Source organism: Giraffa tippelskirchi, chromosome 5, assembly GCF_054371585.1.
Source record: "Giraffa tippelskirchi isolate mGirTip1 chromosome 5, T2T-mGirTip1v1.2.pri, whole genome shotgun sequence".
Taxonomy (NCBI): Eukaryota; Metazoa; Chordata; class Mammalia; order Artiodactyla; family Giraffidae; genus Giraffa; species Giraffa tippelskirchi.
The window spans coordinates 193,076,440-193,097,005 of NC_137279.1; the positions used below are offsets into that span (position 1 = coordinate 193,076,440).

General features: G+C 60.2%; 1 protein-coding gene across 16 annotated transcripts in view; it reads right to left on the reverse strand.

The window, feature by feature from the left end:
- ANKMY1 (ankyrin repeat and MYND domain containing 1) overlaps positions 1-20,566 on the reverse strand; it is a 49,206-nt gene that overhangs the window by 18,717 nt on the left and 9,923 nt on the right. For 2 of the 16 annotated variants that reach the window (XM_081492123.1, XM_081492117.1), the window contains 10 exons: positions 19,148-19,566; positions 17,720-17,891; positions 16,951-17,091; positions 15,395-15,535; positions 13,923-14,030; positions 10,409-10,540; positions 8,447-8,560; positions 7,947-8,112; positions 2,638-2,716; positions 1,685-1,845 (listed from right to left, as the gene is read on the reverse strand). In XM_081492123.1, coding sequence (XP_081348249.1) covers positions 1,685-1,845; positions 2,638-2,716; positions 7,947-8,112; positions 8,447-8,560; positions 10,409-10,540; positions 13,923-14,030; positions 15,395-15,535; positions 16,951-17,091; positions 17,720-17,891; positions 19,148-19,566 — 1,633 coding nt within the window. Of the gene's footprint in view, positions 1-680; positions 921-1,684; positions 1,846-2,637; positions 2,717-7,226; positions 8,242-8,446; positions 8,561-10,408; positions 10,541-13,922; positions 14,031-15,394; positions 15,536-16,950; positions 17,092-17,719; positions 17,892-19,147; positions 19,567-20,566 lie in introns of those variants that run through there. The other 14 variants (XM_081492122.1, XM_081492121.1, XR_014054319.1 and 11 more) reach the window with 13 other exon arrangements.

A 20,566-nucleotide genomic window follows, 5' to 3' on the forward strand; every position in this document is an offset into this window, starting at 1 on the left:
TTCCTGCTGGAAGATGGGGTCCCTGGCCCTCATGCCTCACCACCCCCTCCTCCCGCCCCTCCATGGGGGCAGACGCACCCCCCGGGGACACCCCCTTCCTGGCTCTCGGTCACCCTCTAGTTTCCCCTCCGTCTCAATTGGGGGTGATTCCCACATCCACCAGCCCCCCCAGAACAGCCCTGGCAAAGCGGATGCTCAGTAAATGCACGTGGAAGAAATGGACGCCCTGGACACTAGTGGACAGTCCGGAGCCCGTGGGCAGGGACTGGAGGGGCCACCCCATCCCTTGTGAGCCGTGATGAGCCCAGACACCCCCACCTCCTGGCAGCACCTCCAGAGCACGCCCCAGTCCTGACACGCACCCACCTCCCTCCTCTCCCGACAGACAGCCGAGGCCAGGGGGCCAGCGAGACCACCAGCCGGACACAGAGCCCCTGGCCTGGGTAGGGGTGCACGCGTGCATGCTGTCAATTTAGTCATGTCCGAGTCCTTGGGATCCCATGCACTGTTGCCTGCCAGGCTCCTCTGTCCATGGGGTTCTCCAGGCAAGAACACTGGAGTGGGTTGCCATGCCCTCCTCTAGGGGATCTTCCCCACCCGGGGATCGAACCTGCATCTCTTATGTGTCCTGCACTGGCAGGTGGGTTCTTTACCACTAGCGCCACCTGGGAAGCTGGGTCGGGGTGGAGAGGGTTAAAACCCCTCCAAGGGGCCGCTTTATTTTGGGGATGGGGGAGACATTGCTATGCACCACACTGCAGGAGCAGACCCCCCACCCTAGATTCCTCGGGGCCAGCAGCCCAGAGGCGGCCCCACAGGTGGGTGCCAGCAGTGGGGGACCGGCGGCTCAGCCCGCCTGGCGTGGCCGCTTCTTCACTGAGATCCGTCCACCCTCGAGGACTCCGCCTCCTGCTGCTCCCCTGGACAAGAAACTGGCAGGGAGCAGGCAGCCCGGAGGGGAGGGGCCGGGCCGTCCCCGAGGAGCCCACATGCCCTCGCAGGCCGGTGGCTGCTGCTGGAAGCACCGCCCAGAGCAGTCTCTGCTCTCAGGGCCCCGCGCTTCCCCCCGCAGCAGGGGTACCCAGAGACCAATGTGGGGTGAGGGCTGTACAGGCAGGCTCTGCTCAGAGCTCACACGTGTGCGGGATGCACGGCGAGAGCCAGGTGTCAGGGTAACTGCTCCTCAGAGAAGACCCAGGCCCCTATCTGCAGCCCCCAAGGTGAGGGCACTGTGGCCGGATCCAGGGTGCACCCCACAGCGGCCTGTTGCTAAAAGACCCATTTCACAGAGTGGGAAGCAGAGGTGATGCTGTGGATCAGAGCTCCAGGGGCACGGGCCCAAGGGCAGGGGTCCGTCCGGCCTCTCCACTGGAGCCGAGGACAGGTTCTGGGAAAGAGCAGGACACCCCTGCTCCCCCAACCCCGGCAGGGCCCGGGCCGCCTGGCCCTGTGCCAGGGGACAGCTCTGTCCACCGCCCTGCCCACCAATGGCCTCACTGGAGCACCAGCGCCAGGGAGTCACCACCCTCAGCCCTGGGCTCTCCTCCCTGTGTGCCTCCCTGTCCCCACACAGGCCCCCTCCCCAGGAATTCTGCAAAGTGGCTTGAACTGGGGAGACTTTGGGGCGTGACTGGGGTCACCCTCCCGGCCACCCCGCAGCAGCCCAGCCACCGCCCGGACTCACCAATGGCCATGAGGGCGTTGCAGTCCTTCTTGTGGAAGTCGGCCCAGGCCTTGGTCTTGCAGTACTTGCTGCAGGTCAGGATCCCATAGCAGCGGGTGCAGGGTGCCAGGCGCACCCCGATGGAGCGGCCGCACTGGTAGCAGAACTTGAAGAAGGGAATCCTGCAAGGGAGCAGGCGGGCAGTCAGGGGGCACCTGGCACGTGTGCCTGAGGCCCTGGGCACAGGGACCTGCTGTGTCCTGCGCTCAGAGCGTCCAGCTCGCGAGTCCAGGTCTACGCATGTTCAGCCTGGTGCCACCAGGAAACAAGCCCCTACCCTGTGCTGGCCAACCCGACCAGGCAGAAAATGACACCCCCCTACTCGGGGACCCTCACGTCATCACCAAGGCGAGGGGGTGGGAGGAGTCTGCGGTGGGGGAGCCGGTTCTGGGCAGGCCTGTGCGGGGCCGGCAGGGGTGGGAGGCCAGTGAGCTGGGTGGGTGCCCTTCCCCCGCCCACCCACCACCCACCTACCCCCACAATGCCCACCAGGGTTTCCTGGGCAGAAACTGTCCAGGATGCCCATGGGGATAACACAGTGCTGGGCATGCAGAGACTGCCCCCCAACAGCAGGGACGGGGCACAGCTGAGACCCAAGGGGGCCAGCAGTGGGGGGACGAGGAGGGTGTGGGGCACAGGGCAGCACCTCCGCCTTGACGGGTATCGGGGGCGTCCCCAAGCAGCAGAGCCGGGTTCACACCCACTTGGCCACTCCCCCCACCCCAGGGGCCATGGAACCCACCCAGAGCCACCCAGGCCACTGCACGAGTGAGCCTACAACCGCCTTGCCACCATCCTGGCCTGAGCCACGGCCCGCAGCAGAGCTGAGCCCCTCAGGAGCGACACTGCCCCGGGCAGGGAGGTCATGGCAGGCTCAGCAGCACTACCCAGCTGGGCATCACCCAGCCACTTACTGCTCCTGCTCCAGCAAGTCCTGCCCCTTGGGCATGCCGGTGCCCTTCCGCTTCAGCCGGAGGCAGGGGGCCAGCTCCGCTGCACCGAGAGAGACCCACGTTAGCCTCCACGGCCCCCTGGTCGTGCGCGATGCCCACGTATGGAAAGCAGCACTGAGGTGCCCGCCTCCACCACCCGGTGAGCCCCCTCCCTGGCCCTGCAAGGCCGGCGGGGCTGGCAGCACAGCCCTTGAGTGGCCCCCAGCAGGTCTGAGGGCACAGAGCAGGGTGTGTCCCTCTGCTCCTGCACCCGCGCCCTGAGGTCTGCAAGCCTCCTGGCTGTCAGCCCCAGCTCTGGCTCCTGACTCTGCCTTTAACGGCCACAGGGCGGCACCAAGTTCCCTCTGGTCTGGAGACTCTTGGCTCTGCTCTCTGGCCACTGGCGGCAGGACCCCCAGAGGGCTGGGGGACAGGAGAGCAGCGAGCCCCACAGTGATCACCTGATGCTCGACCGTAACCATCTGCTGTCCTGTCCTCAGACAACGCGTCAGTCCTCTCAAGAAAGGCCACCCATCCTCCACACCCCTGGCACCCCTTAAGACGCAGGAACCCCACAAAGAAACACCCGCTGGCCAGGAGAGTAGAGAATGTGGGAGACCCTCCTTCCCTGCTCTCCATGCCCCCAGCCCCCAGGACCACTCCCCATGCTGTTGTGGGGTCCAGAAGCAGCTCTGTGAGTGACAGAGTGGGCAGGGCCAAAGTACCCTCCCGAACCACCTGGCACCAGAGTGATGCTTCTGGGGGAGCTGGTGATAAAGCGGGGTGTAACTTTAACTCTCCCTTCCAATTTGGATGCCTTTCATTTACTTTTCTTGTCTAATTGCATGGTTTACAACTCTAGTGGAGTGTCACACAGAAGTGGTGAGAGAACACGGGTGTCTTCCTCCTGACCTGGGGTGAGAATGTACCCAGCCTTCATCACTGACTTGGTGCCAGCTGTGGGCATGCCCTTGCCGGTGCCCTGTATCAGGTTAAAGAAACGCCCTCTCTTCTTTGTTGTGTGTTTCATTGTGAAAGGATGTTGGATTTTCTACATCAGTTGAATTTTTTCTTTCATTTTAATAGTGTAGTATATTACATTGACAATTTTGTTGTTGTTAAACCATCCTCGCATTTCTGGAGTAGATCTCACTCGGTCATGGTAGACAGTTCTTTGACACGATGCTGAATTTGGTTTGCTACTGTATGTATATTTTTGGCCACACTGCACAATGTCTCTCTTTATTGTCAGTAATATTTTTGCTTTAAACTCCATTTTCTGGTAATGTAAGTGTAGCCATTCCAGCTTTCTTGTGGTTGTTATTTTCATGATGTAAGATTTTTTTTTTATCATTTTACTTTCAATATATTTGTATCGCTGAGTCTAAAATATGTATCCTGTGGTAAGCATGTAAATGGACTTTTCTTATTTTTATTCAATCTGATGGTTTCTGTCTCTTGACTGGATTATTTAGTCCACTCATACTTAATGTTATTACTGACATAGCTGGGTTTACATTTGCTGTTTTACATTTTGTTTTCTATGTGTTTCGTATTTCTGTCCTTCTACTCCTCCTTTTTGGGCTCCAAAATCACTGCAGATGGTGATTGCAGCCATGAAATTAAAAGACACTTACTCCTTGGAAGGAAAGTTATGACCAACCTAGACAGCATATTTAAAAGCAGAGACATTACTTTGCCAACCAAGGTCCGTCTAGTCAAGGCTATGGTTTTTCCAGTGGTCATGTATGGATGTGAGAGTTGGACCATAAAGAAAGCTGAGCGCCGAAGAATTGATGCTTTTGAACTGTGGTGTTGGAGAAGACTCTTGAGAGTCCCTTGGACTGCAAGGAGATCCAACCAGTCCATCCTAAAGGAGATCAGTCCTGGGTGTCCATTGGAAGGAATGATGTTGAAGCTGAAACTCCAATCCTTTGGCCACCTGATGCGAAGAGCTGACTCATTTGAAAAGACCCTGATGCTGGGAAAGATTGAGGGCAGGAGGAGAATGGGACGACAGAGGATGAGATGGTTGGATGGCATCACCGACTCAATAGACATGGGTTTGGGTGGACTCTGGGAGTTGGTGATGGACAGAGAGGCCTGGCGTGCTGCGGTTCATGGGTTGCAAAGAGTCGGACACGACTGAGCGACTGAACTGAACTTCTCCTTTATTTACTTTTTTGCATTAAGTGAATACTTTTAAATGTAATGTTTAATTTCTTTAATAATTTTAAACTATACTTTTGTTATTTCCTTGAAAGTGAAAGTCACTCAGTCGTGTCCGACTCTTTGCGACCCCATGGACTACTATACAGCCCATGGAATTCTCCAGGCCAGAATACTGGAGTGGGTAGCCGTTCCCTTCTCCAGGGGCTCTTCCCAACCCAGGGATCGAACCCAGGTCTCTTGCATTGCAGGTGGATTCTTTACCAGCTGAGCCACCAGGATTACAATAAATAAAATCCATACATATATGCTTATAGTAATTTTTCTATAAATTGCTTATATATAAATCGTTATGCAAATTTCTTTTTAAATTTGTTAAGAAAACATGCGTTTATTTTTTATTTTACAATTAGCTTTGCCAGTGCTCTTTATCCACATGGAGGACTTGATTTCCATCTGGAGTCACGTGCTTTAGCACTTCCTGCAAAGCAGGACTACGAGGGACAAATTCTCAAGGGTTCTGTCTTTGGGAATGCCCTTCTGTCACCTTCAGCCAGCTTCGCTGGATCTAGGATTCTCAGCTGAAGCTTTACCACTCGGAGCCCTTGACTGCACATCCCACTGCCTTCTGACGAGGGGCCAGCTGCCGACTTCTCCAGGGCCCCCTTGTGATGAGTCATCTGGTTCTCAGTACTTTAACTATGGTGTGTCTGTTTGTGGGTGTCTGTGTTTATCCTATCAGGAGCTCATTAAGCTCCCTGGATATACAGATTGACGATTTTCAACAAATTCTGGATGTTTTCATCATGGTATCTTCGACTTCATTTCCTGCTCCCCTCTCTCCATTACGCCCACGCCGATGTGCTTGGTGGTGCCCACGTTTCACTGGGGACCTGTTCATTTCCCGTCATCGCTGTCCCCCTCTGGGGCTGACTGTTGTTGTTTGTGTGTTGGGTGGTGTGTAGGTGAGAGGGCAGAGGAGCTCGTGTTTGAGTCGAGGTGGGGGGTGTTATGGACATATCTGTGTCCTTCCAAGATTAATTTGCTGAAAGCCTAACCCCAATGCCATGGGACTCGGATGGGGGCTTTGGGGTGATGGGGGCAGAGCCCTCTGGTGGGATCAGTGCCCTATAAACAGAGGAAGTGCACGGTCTCTCTCCTGCATGAGAACAGGACAGGCAGACAACATCAAGGAGCCGGGAAGCGGCCCTCCCCAGAGCTGGCCACGCTGGCTCCCAGAGCTCGGTCTCCAGCCTCCTGAACTGAGCAAACACCTGCTTGTTGTCTAAGCATCCCCTGCCCCGCTGACCTCAGGCCGCGGTACCTTTACAGCCCCTGAGCTGATGGGACGGGGAGGTCGTGTGTGGGCACGCAGGTACGAGGTGGTCGGCGGCCACGAGCCGGCATGAGGGCGAGTGGACGTGCATGGCTGTAGGTGGGCTGGTAAGCATGGGGGTGGGGAGGGTTATGATGGATGGCAGGTGTGTGTGTGAGACAGTGTGTAACAAGTTTCCGCGGGGAAGGATGGGATGAGTGTGCATGCGGGGAGGAATGGTGTGGGTACATGGGGGGGTGAGGGGGTTGGTCTCTGGGGGCTTGTGTGGGAGCTGGGTTGGGGTAGCAGGTGTACAGATGTGTGAGGACAGGGATGTGAGGGGTGAAGGTGAGGGATGGGTAGGGATGTGTGTATGAACGGGTAGGTGGGCATCTGGTTAGTAACTTTGTGGGCTGGGGTATGGGGGTCTTATTATGTGTGTTCAGGAAGTTTGGATATTGGGGTGTACGTGTGCGATGGAGGTGGGCTGAGGACCTGAGCGTGTGCAGGTCTGTGGGGGGTGGATTTGGTAGGTTTATGTTAGTGTGGGGGCTGTGTGTGCAGGAGTGAGGAGAGCTGTGTATGAAAGGTGGGTGTCTTGGGGCTGCGGGGTGGGTCCAGGTGTTGGGGGACAGGGTGCAGACAGTCCTGCGGTGTGTGGAAAGGTGGGTGGGTGTGGGCTTGGGGGCTGCGTGTGTGGATGGGGGCCTGGCAGGCGGGAGAGGTGGGGATGGGGCGGGGCACGCGTGCGGGAGCGGGGCAGGGCGGAGGGGGCGGGGGGCGGGGAGGGGACAGCAGCCGGCTCCCTGCACAGCGGGGCCCTGGGTCGGGGCCCAGCGCACGGGCAGAAGGGCATCGGGGTCCCCTGCGCCACCTCTGTCTCCCCATCACCTGCTGTGCGGGTTCCAAGCAGCGGACGGGAGCAGAGGTGTGGCTGCAAGGGGAGGCCACAGTCCCGCCTCCCCCCCCCCCCCCCCCCGCACAGGCAGCCGCGTCTCAGATTCGCCGCTCGCCCCGCCCCACCCCCGCCTACTGGAAGGCACAGCCCCTCCCCTGGGCCCGTGGGCTTCCCTGGGAGTCCACTCACTTTCGCCAGCTGAGCAGACTGTCAGCACCGCCAGGAAACAAGCTTCCTGTCCGTGCGCCACTGGGTTCTGGGTGCTTCGCCCACGCCCGAGGACCCGCCAGGCTCTCACCCAAGACTGCAGCTCAGGCTGGCTCTGCCATGGGGCTAGACCACGCAGGGCCCTCGGGAGGGCGTGACTCAGGGCTTCACCCCCAGACCAGGCTGGCTACCAGTTCCACCCCCGGGGCGCAGCTCACCCAGCAGACTGCAGGGCAGGGTCCCTCGCCCCTCCTTGGGTGTCGCGTCCCCCACCGTGGCAGTGGGGCAGGCAGGGGCAGGGCCAGCTGGGACACTGGACAAAGGTGATGCTCCCAGACCTGTGGTGGGGCCCCCCAGTTTCTCTTCCCAGGCTCACCTCCCCCCCCAAGACCCCTCTTCTCAATTCCCCTTGCAGACATCCTCGGCAGAACATCTGAGGGCCAGGTGGACACTGGCCCAGCAGATGTGTCCCTTCCTGGCCCTCCCCAAACAGCCTCCTGGAGCCTGACCTTCGGGGGATGCAGCCCCGAGCACGAGGCACCCATGCTCTTCCACGACACATAAAACCTGCCACACACACTCAGGCCAAGGGGGCCTCCGGGATGGCTCTGAGCTTCCTGAGGAGCCCACTGCAGCCGACCACCCGGCTGGCTGCCCACCACGCCCACGCACCCACCCTGCCCGAGCACTCGCCATGCCCACCTCTCTTGCTCAGATGTAGCGCCTTTGGGTCCCACTGGCGCTCCTTGGCGAAGACAGCCTGCCGCAGCTGGAGGCCCATGTGCTCCAGGAGCTTCTTCCGGGCCAGAAACGTCTCCCGCTCCGCGGGCATCAGCATGTGGAAGGGGCAGTGGGCTATCTTCCGGTCCTGCAACCCAGCGCCAGTCACCACCTCTGAGCACGGGGCACCAGGCCCCCAGTCCACCGGGGGAAGCAGGTCCAGCAGCCCTGGCCCACCGCCAACACTGTTTGGGGTACACTATGGTCGTGGCGATGACTGTGAGGACAGACCAGGATAACGCTCAGAGAGCTGGCGCACAGCAGCCATGCTGGCAGCACATGCTTGGGGGACCTGAATTTCCCCTTCTAGGAGGCCGGGGGAGGACTTCGGTCAGAGGCATGAGTGACCTTTGGCCTGCCTTGCCCAAGAGATGCTAAAAGCCCCAGCTCCACCCCCACTGCCAATGAGGGACTCAACCCACCTGGTAGAATCTGAAATACCCATAGTCGACTGCTGTGCCCACAGCCGTTTTGTCTCCCTGTGAAAGCGTCACAGGGTTCAGGATGTCAGCCCCGTAATTAATGAGCCGGTCAATCTGTGGAGAACAGAGCCCACGTCAAAGGCTCGCATTTGCCCCGGCCACCAGGGGCGGGGCGCAGGACAGGGGGCCCTCCCCCCGTGCAGGAGAGCAGGGTCGGGCTCCTGCCCCCTGCGTGACCAGCTGGGCCAGCCTCCCAGGTGTGCGGAGTGTCAGCAAGACAAGCAAGACATTAGGGTAGTGCATCCTCAGAGCGACCCCCAGAGCAAGGTCGAGCCTGGGGGCTGGCCGACTCCTCTGGCGGCCCTCCCTGACCCCACCGCACCCCCAGGGTCCCCTGCTGAGGTCTGGTCCCACCCCACTGGAGTGTAAGCGGTAGGAGGGCAGGCCCCGAGCCGGTCTGTGTGAGACAGACGGGGACCCGGGGCCCGTGCTGCACTGCTTGCACCTGGACTAACGTCTCCTTCGGAAACAAAACACAAAGAAACCAAACGGACTAAAAATGGCTGGTACAGGTGCAGTTGAGGCAGATTAGGACAACAAGAAACATACAGACCAGAAACCCAGCTGCCACTTCGGAAGAGCCGGGAGCAAAAGCAGGGTGTGCGCACGCACCCTGCACTCAACACCACCGAAGGGCGGGCAGACCACCTAAGCCTCCAGACTGACCCCTGGACACACCCCTCCATTCACCCCATATAAGGAACAAGCTCACCCCGCCTCGGAGAATGAGCAAAAGAACCTGTGACTTGATCTCAAGTTCTCTAGGTTAAAGAGGCCAAAAGCCCTAGGCCGTACATGTTCACCATCCATCCAACAACCTGGGGGCTCTCAGTAAGACCGCAGGTGCTGTGCGCCTGGTTGCAGAGACCAGCTATGTGAGTGTGTGTGTGTGCGCTTACACACGTATTCACAGGCGTGTGGATGTGTGTCCATGCATGTGTGTGGTTTCAGAGAGAAGCTATGTGAGTATGTGGTTGCAAGCACATGTATGCACAGGTGTGTGGACATGTGTGTGCGTGCATTGTGTGTGGTTGCAGAGAGCAGCTATGTGAGTGTGTGTGGGGTGCTTGCACACATATGCACAGGTGTGTGCTGTGCCTGTGCATGCACATGTGTGTGCATTTGGACCCCTGGCACACCCCAAGGCAAGGTCCTCCGCTCCTGACGCAGCACCAGCTGCATTCATAGCAAACAGCATCTGTCAGAGGCGCCCACCCAGACCATGACAAGGAAGGATGCTGTGTTACGCAGAGGTTTTTTGGTTTCACAGTTTCATCGAGAAATGCTGACAAAACCTCAAACCACAAGGCTCGATGTGACAGACAAGAATCAAGCTGTCATCGACAGGAAGTTCAGAATGCACACTTGCGGAGCAGGTGTCAGCAGGGTCGTTATTTGGGGAGACACAAGGCAGCCTCAATGATCGTCACCAGCCTCTCATCACTCAATTTTGCTTTCTCACAAACAAATACCCTGGGTTCTGAGGGCGCTGCCAGTGAAGCTTTGCTTCCAGCAGAGAGAGCACCCCCACCCAGGACACAGCTCCCCCCCATGCCCCACCCCCCAGGGCACAGCTTCTGGATCCCTGCTCATCTGGTTCTATCACTGAAAACTCTAGAGTCCTGCAGCCAGACTAAAGCCAAGCCTTATGTCTCTCAAGACAAACTAGGGACTCTTGTCTGGCCTTTTGAGTGGGTTTGCCACTAACATAGTTTAGGTCCATAAACTATAAAAGGCAAGAGTTGTTTGTACTTTCTCAAGCGTTTGGAAATCAAGTCTTGAACACAGAGCAAGAGCCCAGGAAGCACCACGAAGCACCCTGCTGCCAGCAAGGGCCTGACCCTCCCCGCCAGGGCCTCCCCCTTCTGCCCTCGCCACCCCAGGCCGGCCCTGCAGGCTCACCAGGGCCAGCCTGCTCTCCAGGCTCCTCTGGCCCTCATAGGTGATGTCACAGGCGATACACAGAGCGCTGCCCAGGCCTCTGGTCAGGAGCACGTTGGGGTCAGCGCCGCAGGACAGCAGCTCCTTCACAATCTGGGCAGAGACAGGCCTGTCGGCACCCGCTCCCCCCTCCCCGAAGAGCCAGGCCACGCGGGGCGGCTTCCCAGCTTCCCACCCCCAGGGGCCGCGGCCCAGACGGCGAGTCTGGGGCGGGCACACGGCGGCTCCCTAGCAAGGACGCCCACTCCCCAGGGCGGCCTGGGTCCAGCGCTTCCTCAGAACAACACCCAGTTGCTCAGAAGCGGTCCCAGCGCCTCTCTGCTTTCCACCTGGGGACGCAGCCAGATCCTGCCGGGCCTCTCACCCCACAGGGTCAGGCACACGTCCTGCTGGTCCCGTGTCCCTGGGACCGGCCTGCCTCTACCCGGTCACCGTGATCACCTGACCACACGCAGGGGACGGGGCTCCCTTGCTCCCTGCTGCATCCCCAGTCGCTAGCCCAGGGGCCCCCAGGGAGCCCAGAGTCAGAGCCGCTGCTCCAGACACACGACACCCCGAGCTTGGCCCTCCAGGAGCTTCTGCGCCTGGGGTGAAGCTCTCCTCCAGGCTGCCTGCCCCCCTCTCAGGGCCGGTCACAGAGCAGGTGCCCACATGACCCGCTGAGTGAGTGACTCGGGGCACGAGCGAAGGCAGGAGGCGGAGGGGCCGGGCGGAAGGAACACGGGGGGCTCAGCCCCTCTCCAACAATGGCTGCCTCCGGCCTCCCCGAAATGCCATCTCACCATAGAGGCTCTCCCCCCACGCTGCTGAAGGAGCCCCTGTCATTCTCCTCCCCTCACCCATCATCACTTTTCTCATAAACTTAGTGCCTGACACTGTCACACACTGGATTGTGGTCCATCTGTCCCAACTAGAATGTAGGATCCTTGACACTTCTGTTTTATTCAACATAATCACTACTGATGGTGATTGCAGCCATGAAATTAAAAGACGCTTACCCTTGGAAGGAAAGTTATGACCAACCTAGACAGCGTATTAAAAAGCAGAGACATCACTTTGCTGACAAAGGTCCGTCTAGTCAAGGCTATGGTTTTTCCACTGGTCATGTATGGATGTGAGAGTGGGACGGTGAAGAAAGCTGAGCACCAAAGAATTGATGCTTTTGAACTGTGGTGTTGGAGAAGACTCTTGAGAGTCACTGGGACTGCAAGGAGATCCAACCAGTCCATCCTAAAGGAGATCAGTCCTGGATATTCATTGGAAGGACTGATGTTGAAGCTGAAACTCCAATACTTTGGCCACCTGATGCAAAGAGCTGACTCATTGGAAAAGACCCTGATGCTGGGAAACATTGAAGGCAGGAGAAGGGGACGACAGAGGATGAGACGGTTGGATGGCATCACCGACTCGATGGACATGATTTGGGTGGACTCCAGGATTTGGTGATGGACAGGGAGGCCTGGCGTGCTGCGCCATGGGGTTGCAAAGAATCGGACACGACTGAGTGACTGAACTGAACTGAACCGAATGCCTGTAACGGTGCCCGCCTGGTGCATAGAACATGCTCAAACAATAACAGCCAAATGAAAGGATGAAGAGGGGGGTGGATTATAGACAGGAAGATAGAAGAAAGGAATATCAACAACCTCAGATATGCAGACAACACTACCCTAATGGCAGAAAGCGAAGAGGAACTAAAGAGCCTCTTGATGAAAGTGAAAGAGGAGAGGGAACAAGCTGGCTTAAAGCTCAACATTCAAAACACGAAGATCATGGCATTCAGTCCCATCACTTCATGGCAAATAGATGGGGAAACAATGGAAACAGTGACAGACTTTATTTTCTTGGGTTCCAAAATCACTGTGGATGGTGACTGCAGCCATGAAATTAAAATACACTTGCTCCTTGGAAGAAAAGCTATGACAAACCTATACTGTGTATTAAAAGCCAGAGACATGACTTTGCTGACAAAGGTCCATACAAAGTAATGGGTTTCCTAGTAGTAGTCACGTATGGATGTGAGGGTTAGACTATAACAAAAACTGAGCACCGAAGAATTGATGCTTTTGAACTGTGGTGTTGGAGAAGACTCTTGAGAGTCACTTGGACTGCGAGGAGATCCAACCAGTCCATCCTAAAGGAAATCAGTCCTGAATATTCATTGGAAGGACTGATGTTGAAGCTGAAACTCCAATGCTTTGGCCACCTGATGCAAAGAGCTGACTCACTGGAAAAGACCCTAATGCTGGGAAAGACTGAAGGCAGGAGGAGAAGGGGACGACAGAAGATGAGATGGTTGGATGGCATCACCGACTCAATGGACATGAGTTTGGGTAAACTCCAGGAGTTGGTGATGGACAGGGAGGCCTGGCATGCTGCAGTCCATGGGGTCGTAAAGAGTCGGATACCACTTAGCAACTGAACAAGACAAAACGAGGGATGGATGATGAAGAATGGATGGGTGGAGGGGTGGGTGGGCAGGTGGATGTGTAGGGTAGATAAATGAATGGAACGAAGGAAAAGTGCAGGACTGGGAGGATGGCTGGCTGGCTGGCTGGGTGGATGGATGAGTGGATGACAGGGTGGATGGATGGATGGATGACCGGGTGGATGGATGGATGGATGAGTGGATGACGGGGTGGATGGATGGATGGATGACAGGGTGGATGGATGGATGGATGACGGGGTGGATGGATGGATGGATGGATGACGGGGTGGATGGATGGATGGATGACCGGGTGGATGGATGGATGGATGACGGGGTGGGTGGATGAGTGGATGACGGGGTGGATGGATGGATGGATGGATGACGGGGTGGATGGATGGATGGATGACGGGGTGGATGGATGACGGGGTGGATGGATGGATGGATGACGGGGTGGATGGATGGATGGATGGATGACGGGGTGGATGGATGGATGGATGACGGGGTGGATGGATGAATGGATGGATGACGGGGTGGGTGGATGGATGGATGACGGGGTGGATGGATGGATGGATGACGGGGTGGATGGATGGATGGATGACGGGGTGGATGGATGGATGGATGACGGGGTGGGTGGATGGATGACAGGGTGGATGGATGAGTGGATGACGGGGTGGGTAGATGGATGGATGATGGGGTGGATGGATGGATGGATGACGGGGTGGGTGGATGGATGACGGGGTGGATGAGTGGATGCCTGGGTGGCTAGACAGATGGGTGGGTGGACGGGTGGGTGGAAGAACAAACATGGTCCTTGGCAGCTGCAGAAGGTGAGAACCGCACAGGGTGCCCTCCCAGTGCTCTGAGGCTGAGTCAGCACCTCCCGGGTGAACCCTCACCCTCATGCTCACTTCCTCCCTCCACCCTTCGGTCTGTGGGGTGCTCCGTCCTCGTGGGAGGGGACCCTCCGGCCATCACACCATGCTGTCCCTGGAGCAGGGGCACGAGACAGACACACGCAGGTCCACTGGCAGGGCAGGACTTGCTCACCAGGTCGTTGCCGCTGGCGATGGACAGGGAGAGTGGGGAGTGGCCGCTCCACAGCAAGTTGGGGTTGGCTCTGTGGGCCAGGAGGAGCCGGACGACGTCCCTGGCACACTGGGCAGGGAGAGGCGGGAGGCCGGCGGGTTACAGGGGCGCCTCCCCTCCAGGGGAAACTCACGCACCGTGCGGTCCTCTTGGCCACGGACCGCTCCTGCCTCACACTGGGGCCCCGCCTGGCACACACAAGCGCCCTGAACACTGGGTAGTGAACAGTGGGTGGGTCCTCAAGCTGAGAAGAGGCTTCCCCTCTTCTCACTCTCCCCACTGGAATGCAGGCACAATGGCTGGATGGCCGCAGCCCTCACATCTTAGCACTGGACTTTACCCTGGTGATCTGTCCTTAATCTGATGAGGACGTGGCCTATGGTGTCTCCTGACTTTGTTTCCCCTTAACTTTTCCAAATCCGAAATCAGTACAAAGGACAAAGGCATGTGAGCTAGAAAGAGCTGTGCTCCAAGCCCAGGCCTCCAATTTATTGACCAGAGGCCTTGGGCAGCCCACCTTCCTGGAACCTTGCTGTCCCCAGACTCAGCCTGGGCTCGCCGCCCCTCTCTGGTGGGGCAGTGACACAGCCCGAGGATGCGTTGACAAGACGGGGGTGTTCCGGAGCGGGTGGTCCCTTGCCAGCACTGTGCGGGCACCCACCCGCACACAGGCCCTCACGGCCCCCATCAGGGTAGCACATGAAATCCTCATCCTGGGCAGCGGCAAAGACGTCCCGCTGCAGCCCCGTGAGGCTGCTGCCGTTTCATCTTACAGGCGGGTAAATGGAGGCTCAGTGTATCACACGCTCAGGGGCTCACTGGCCCAGCTCCCCCGCTCCCAAGGCTCCTCGCACCCATCCTCCAAGGGGTTCCTGCACCCGCCGTGTGCGAACTGACCCCCAAAGCAGACAGGAGGCAGCGGCGCCAGATGGGGTCACCGTCTGGGGGGTGATGGGCTGGTAGCACAGACATATGTGACCACCGCCCGCAGGTACACAGGCCTGCGTGTGGACGTGTGTCCCTGACACGCGCTCTGAAATAACCCCTCCGTGCACACAAGTTCCATGATGCTTCCTATCCTATCTCAACACAGCGTGTCCCAGTTCCCTGCCAACCTGACCCAGTCCCCTGAGTCCAGGGCCCACTCAGGGAGGATGACCTGTAGCTGGGGGACCCTGGTCTGGATCACAGCAGCCAGGGGCTGACACGCCCAGGTCTGCTCGCGTGGCCACAGGACCCAAGGCCTGGCTCAGCCCACCAGGGCTGCAGGCTCACCACCCCCTACGTGCACGTGTACACACATGTACACACAGACTGACCTACAAGCTCACACACACACCTACACACAGACACACACAGTCACGGACAGGAACTCACGGGTATGCTTCAAGGCGCCCGTGCACACCCCCCCCGCCCCCCGGAGGCCGCCTCACCCTGTGGCTGTCCTCCCGCTCACAGGCCACGTGCAGGGCCGTCCTGCCCCCCTCGTCGGGGACTGATGTGCACTTGCTGTAGTAGGTGCTGGGCGGGCCTGCTTCGTTGTTGAGCTTCAGGCTGGAAGGCAGCAGGTCCAGCTGTGGCCAGACAGTGGGGTTGAGGATGGCCCCGAGCCTGTCCCCCCAGAGCAGAGACACCCGCCACGTGCCCGCCCGAGCCCTGCGCCCATCCCCTCAGAGCGCAGATACCCGCCATGTGCCGCCCGGGCCCTGCGCCTGCCCCCCCAGAGCAGAGACACCCGCTACGTGCCCGCCCGAGCCCTGTACCTGTCACCCCAGAGCGCAGATAGCCGCCACATGCCCACCTGGGCCCTGAGCCCGTCCCCCCAGAGTAGAGACACCCGCCACGTGCCGCCCGGGCCCTGTGCCCCCTGCAGGCACCAGCTCACACCCAGGCTCCCCCAGGGCCATGCGCCTCCCCAGCCCGCAGGCCTGCAGTGGTGCCCTGTGAGCCACCCTGACTCCTCGAGCCCGCCCTCCCCTCCTGGCTGCACGCCCTTGGATGCTGGGGGCTGGGTGAGGCTCAGGCGGATGCGAGGATGAGATGGCAGAGCTGCTGTGCTCCAGGGGCTCGGCCTGGAGGAGGAAGGCTGGGAGGGCTGCATGGTGGAGGGGGCCTTGGCATGGCCTCGCTGAGGAGGGGGGCGTCGCTGCATGCGCCAGGACGCAAGCTCTGCCTCCCCAGCCCTGCGCCCAGAACCCCAACCCTGATGGGCTCCAAGCCTCACCTCTGGCCCCCAGGCCCTTCTGTAGCGTCACCCCCCGACCCGGCAGCCTGCCCTGCCCCTTGAGGGTCCAATCCCCTTCCCGTCACGTGCTAGAGCAGGTTGGCAGGGGGCACCGGGGCCCTGAGCCCTGGTCTGGGGACACGAGGCTCCCTGAGGGCAGGGAGGACCCGGAGGCTGCCTGAGGAGGCCCACAGCCCGCACTCCCCAAACCCGGGCAAGGGCAAAGCCCTCAGCCCGACTCCCCCGGCACATCAGGAGCTCAGAGCCCCCGGGGCTCCGGGCCTGCCTTCTCAGATAGCGGCAGCCTAGAGGTGGCCCAGGGGATGGAGGGGCGGCTGGGAGGCAGGCGGGGCGGGAGGACTCGGCCAGGGAGCGCAGCCCTGGGCAGACGCGTCTCCAGGCAGAGGGGCACCTCCCGAGTGGAGTGAGACAGAGCCTCCTACAGAATGCCCTCTCGGGGGCCCTGCCACCCTGGTGAGGGCCCCCGGGCTTTGTGAGCTGCCTGAAGCAGCAGGTTCTCTCTCACGTTCATCAAGTGCACATGCCTCTCCCACACCACAGGTGCCCAAGCCACACTGCCTCCCTCTGCCCCAGACAGGCCCCGGCTTGCACAGACGACCACGGATGTGTCCAGGGACACGCTGCCTGGATCCAGGCCAGCCTGCGGCTCGCAGAGCATCCAGCACCCTCTTTACGGGCAAGAAGCAGGAGGGGACCTCACAGCGTCTGCAGAGGGACCCCACCCGCCACGGGGCGGACGCCCACCTTGCCCTGCTTGTACACGTCGTCCTGGTCGGCCGCCCTGGCGTCCACGTCAGTGATGGCGTGGAGCAGCAGCTCCGTTATCTTGACGCCCTCCTCCCCGGGGAGGGCGGCCGCGATGTGGAGCGGGGTCAGGGCCCCCAGCTGCAGTGGAAACACAGGCGAGTAAGGGTGCAGCCCTGGCTCCCCAAGGAGCGACAGCGTCAGCCCGAGGGTGGGGCCCCCGTCCAGGGCGAGAGTGTGGCCGCCTGCCCCCTGCCTGCCTCGGGTTCCCAAGACAGCACGTTCTCGTCATCCCGGGACATTCAGGACAAGAGGCCTGCACACAGTGGACCACAAACACAGCACACAACCCCACCCGTCTGCTCTGATTCATAAGATGCTTTTGTCCATCAGTGTGACAGACGGAAACACAGGCCCTGGTGGACCAGCTTCCTATGAGACCGGCTGTCCCCGCCTTCCTCCAGGAGGTTTCAAAGATAGAGTCCAGTCAGTGAAGCCAAAGAGTTCCTGTGAAATCCTCCTGGGTCTGACACCTGAAATCCCGCTTCCCTGCACCCCTGCACTTACAACCAAGAAAAAGAGGAAATAAACGACCCGGCTCAGGGGCCCAGAAGGTGAGCAAGGAGCCAGAGCAAGACCGGCAGCCTTTTCAAAAGTCAACACCCTCTAAACATAAGAGGCCTAAGCGACTGACAAGTATCGACACAACCAGGGGGGAAGAGCAGACACTACGGGCCCCCCGCCATCGCCGGCCCCCGGCGCGGCCCACCTCGGGTGGGAACTGGATGTCCGTTCTGGCCCGGTTCTCCAGCAGCAGCCTCACCCCGTCCACGTCCCCGGCCTTGACGGCAAAGAAGAGGGCCTGCATGGGCACGTGGCACAGGTTGGGGTCCGCGCCGCGGCGCAGCAGGAGGTCAATGGTCGCCCACCTGCGCCTGTGTCTGGAAGGAGCAGGGAGACCGTCACGGGCTGGCGGAGAGGTCCGTGCAGCCTGAAGCCCGGACGGTGCCCCGGGCCGGAAGGAGCCCCCGCTGCGGGTGCTGGCGAGGCCTGACTCGGAGCATGCTGGCCCCGGGGTCCTGCCTCGCCAAGCCTGCAGCCCTTCTCTGCACTGGGGCAGCCCACCCTGAGCAGGCCGGCCTGGCCCAGCTCAAGGCCAGCTGCGGCCCTGCCCGACTTCAGCCCTGGTGCTCACTTAGCCTCTCTGAGGTCACCCGTGATACGGGGTGGGGGTGCGGCCAGTCTTCCTCCTGGGGCGGCCGTGAGGGGACGATGTACATTGCCTGGTACCCATAGGGTCCAAGGTTGTACACACAGCACACATGCACACACATATGTAAACACGCACAGACACCTACACACACAGACATAACACAGCATGCACACACATGCATAGCACACAGCATGCACACACACGCAACACACCTATACACACAGGCACAACACGGCGCGTACACACAACCACACATGTGACACAACGCACACTCACACCGGCACACACGTCTCTCTCGAGCAGCACGGAGCAGCACGCAGCCCCTTGTGGGGACGCCGTGAGGGCCGGGCCTGCAGGGGCTGGGCGGGTGGGAGCACAGGGAGAAGGTACGCCCGCCCGCCCCGCTGATCCCCGGCACAGCAGAGGGAGAGAGGAGGCTGGGTCAGTCTAAGGCGGCAGCGCTCAGACGGCCTGCCCTCTGACCCCTCCGCGCTTGTACAATCCTTCCAGGCCCCCAGAGAGCTTTGTTTACCTGGGTTCTACTCATCCCTGTCTGAGAAATGTGTTCAAATATTTAGTAATACATTCAAAAAGTAACACTAACCATTGCATATTCACACACATAACCAGTTTTTATGAAAAACTTGGCCACCTCAGAGCCCTCACCGCGAGGGGCTCCTGGCCCTGAAGACATTCTGTGTGCTCAGGACTTGGAGGGACAGCCCTGCTTCAGTGAGAGCCTCCCCGGGCGTGGCGCGCATCCGCGGTGAAGGACCATGTGCGCGAGAGTACGCGTGTGTCCCTGGGTGACTGAGGGTGAGTTGCCCGCCTGTGCATGTCCGGTGCCAGCGCCCCCAGCCCACGCTCGGCCCGAGGGAGGGCACAGAGGCCAGCCGCTGGGAGCGACCCCCGGCGTGCAGAACCGCCCTCCCGCGGGAGCGGAGCTCGCGGCTCCCCGAGGAGCGCCCTGGGCCCGCCACCTACTGGACCATGCCCAGCGCCATCCTCCTCATGGTGCCCCGGTCGACGGGCGGGGGGCCCGGAGTCCGCAGCAGGCTGTGCGCCCGCGCGCTGCACTCCAGCAGCTCCTGCGGCAGGTCGATGCGGAAGTGGCGCACGGCCCGGCCAGACTCTAAGTCCGTGTCGTTGCTGCAGGCGGAGCTCCAGCCCAGCGTTCCAGACGCCGCGCCCCGGGAGCGTCCCGAGTCGCTGGCGCTGCTCCTCCCTGAGGCGGAGCCCCGCTCCCGAGCCCCGCCGCGCTCCTCGACGCCCGGCCTGGCGGAGGACTGCTTCCGCTCCGCGCCGCCCGGCGCCGGGACCGGCTCCTCCAGAACCACCGGCTCCGCGGCCGATTCCTGGATCAACAAGGAACGCTGGGCCGTGGTTATGAGCTTCGAAGCTTCCTTTGGAAAGGACCGAGAAAACGTCCTCAGGACAAGGCGGAGAGTGCTGACCCAGCAAGCCGCCTCCATCTGCAGGGCCGGCCTGCGCCTCGCCCCCCCCCCCCGCCCCCAGGCAACTGGACCCGCCGCGCTAAGCAGCCCCCCATGCGGGGATCGGGTGCCACGCAGGCTCCGGACGCAGACCCCCGCATCGTAGGCGAGGCGACTGGAAAATCAATGCCCAATGTCTCCCCACGGGCCGCTATACTGATTACACATCAGAACGGGGAATTCTGGATACACGGGTTAAACAAATGACATTGTCACAGTGAATTCCACCTGTTCTGCCTTTTTCTAACATGAGCCCTGGAAAGGTCCGAATCCAGCGGGTGCTGGCGTCGAGCTCTGCGGCTTGGTGCCACCCTCCACCTGCCGTCACAGCCTCTGTTCTCAGCTGTGGCCCACGGACAGGCAGCAGCAGCGCCAGAAATGCAGGGACAGGCAGCAGCAGTGCCAGAAATGCAGGTTCTCAGGTCCCACTGCGGACCACCCCCAGGCAGAAAGGCCAGGGCCAGGCCCAGCCGTCTGTGACTAACTGCTTCTGTGAAGGGCCCGGCAATTCCACCCGGAGTACCCGCCCAGAACCACCGGAGCAGGCATCCTGAAAGGCTCAGGGGCGTCCAGCAGTGCCGGTCACCAGAGGCCCGGGTGGGCCCTGTGCAGGGTCCACAGCGCCCTCTCTCCTGAGGCCCCAGCGGCTGCACATGGCCTCCTAAGGGACACGTCCTCTGTGTCGTAGCAACAAGCTCAGGGCACCCAGTGACCATGACGATTTCCTCCCATTTGCTGCCTGCCCACCTTAGTGTCAATTCATCCCATTTGAGCCCGGTCTGCACGAGAAGGCTGGGGAGCTGGTGGACGGGAGCGGGGAACTGGTGGACTAGGGGACAGGACAGGTAGATAGATGAGGGACGAGTGGACCAGAAGACAGTTGGACAAGGGAGAGTTGGATGGGGGGATG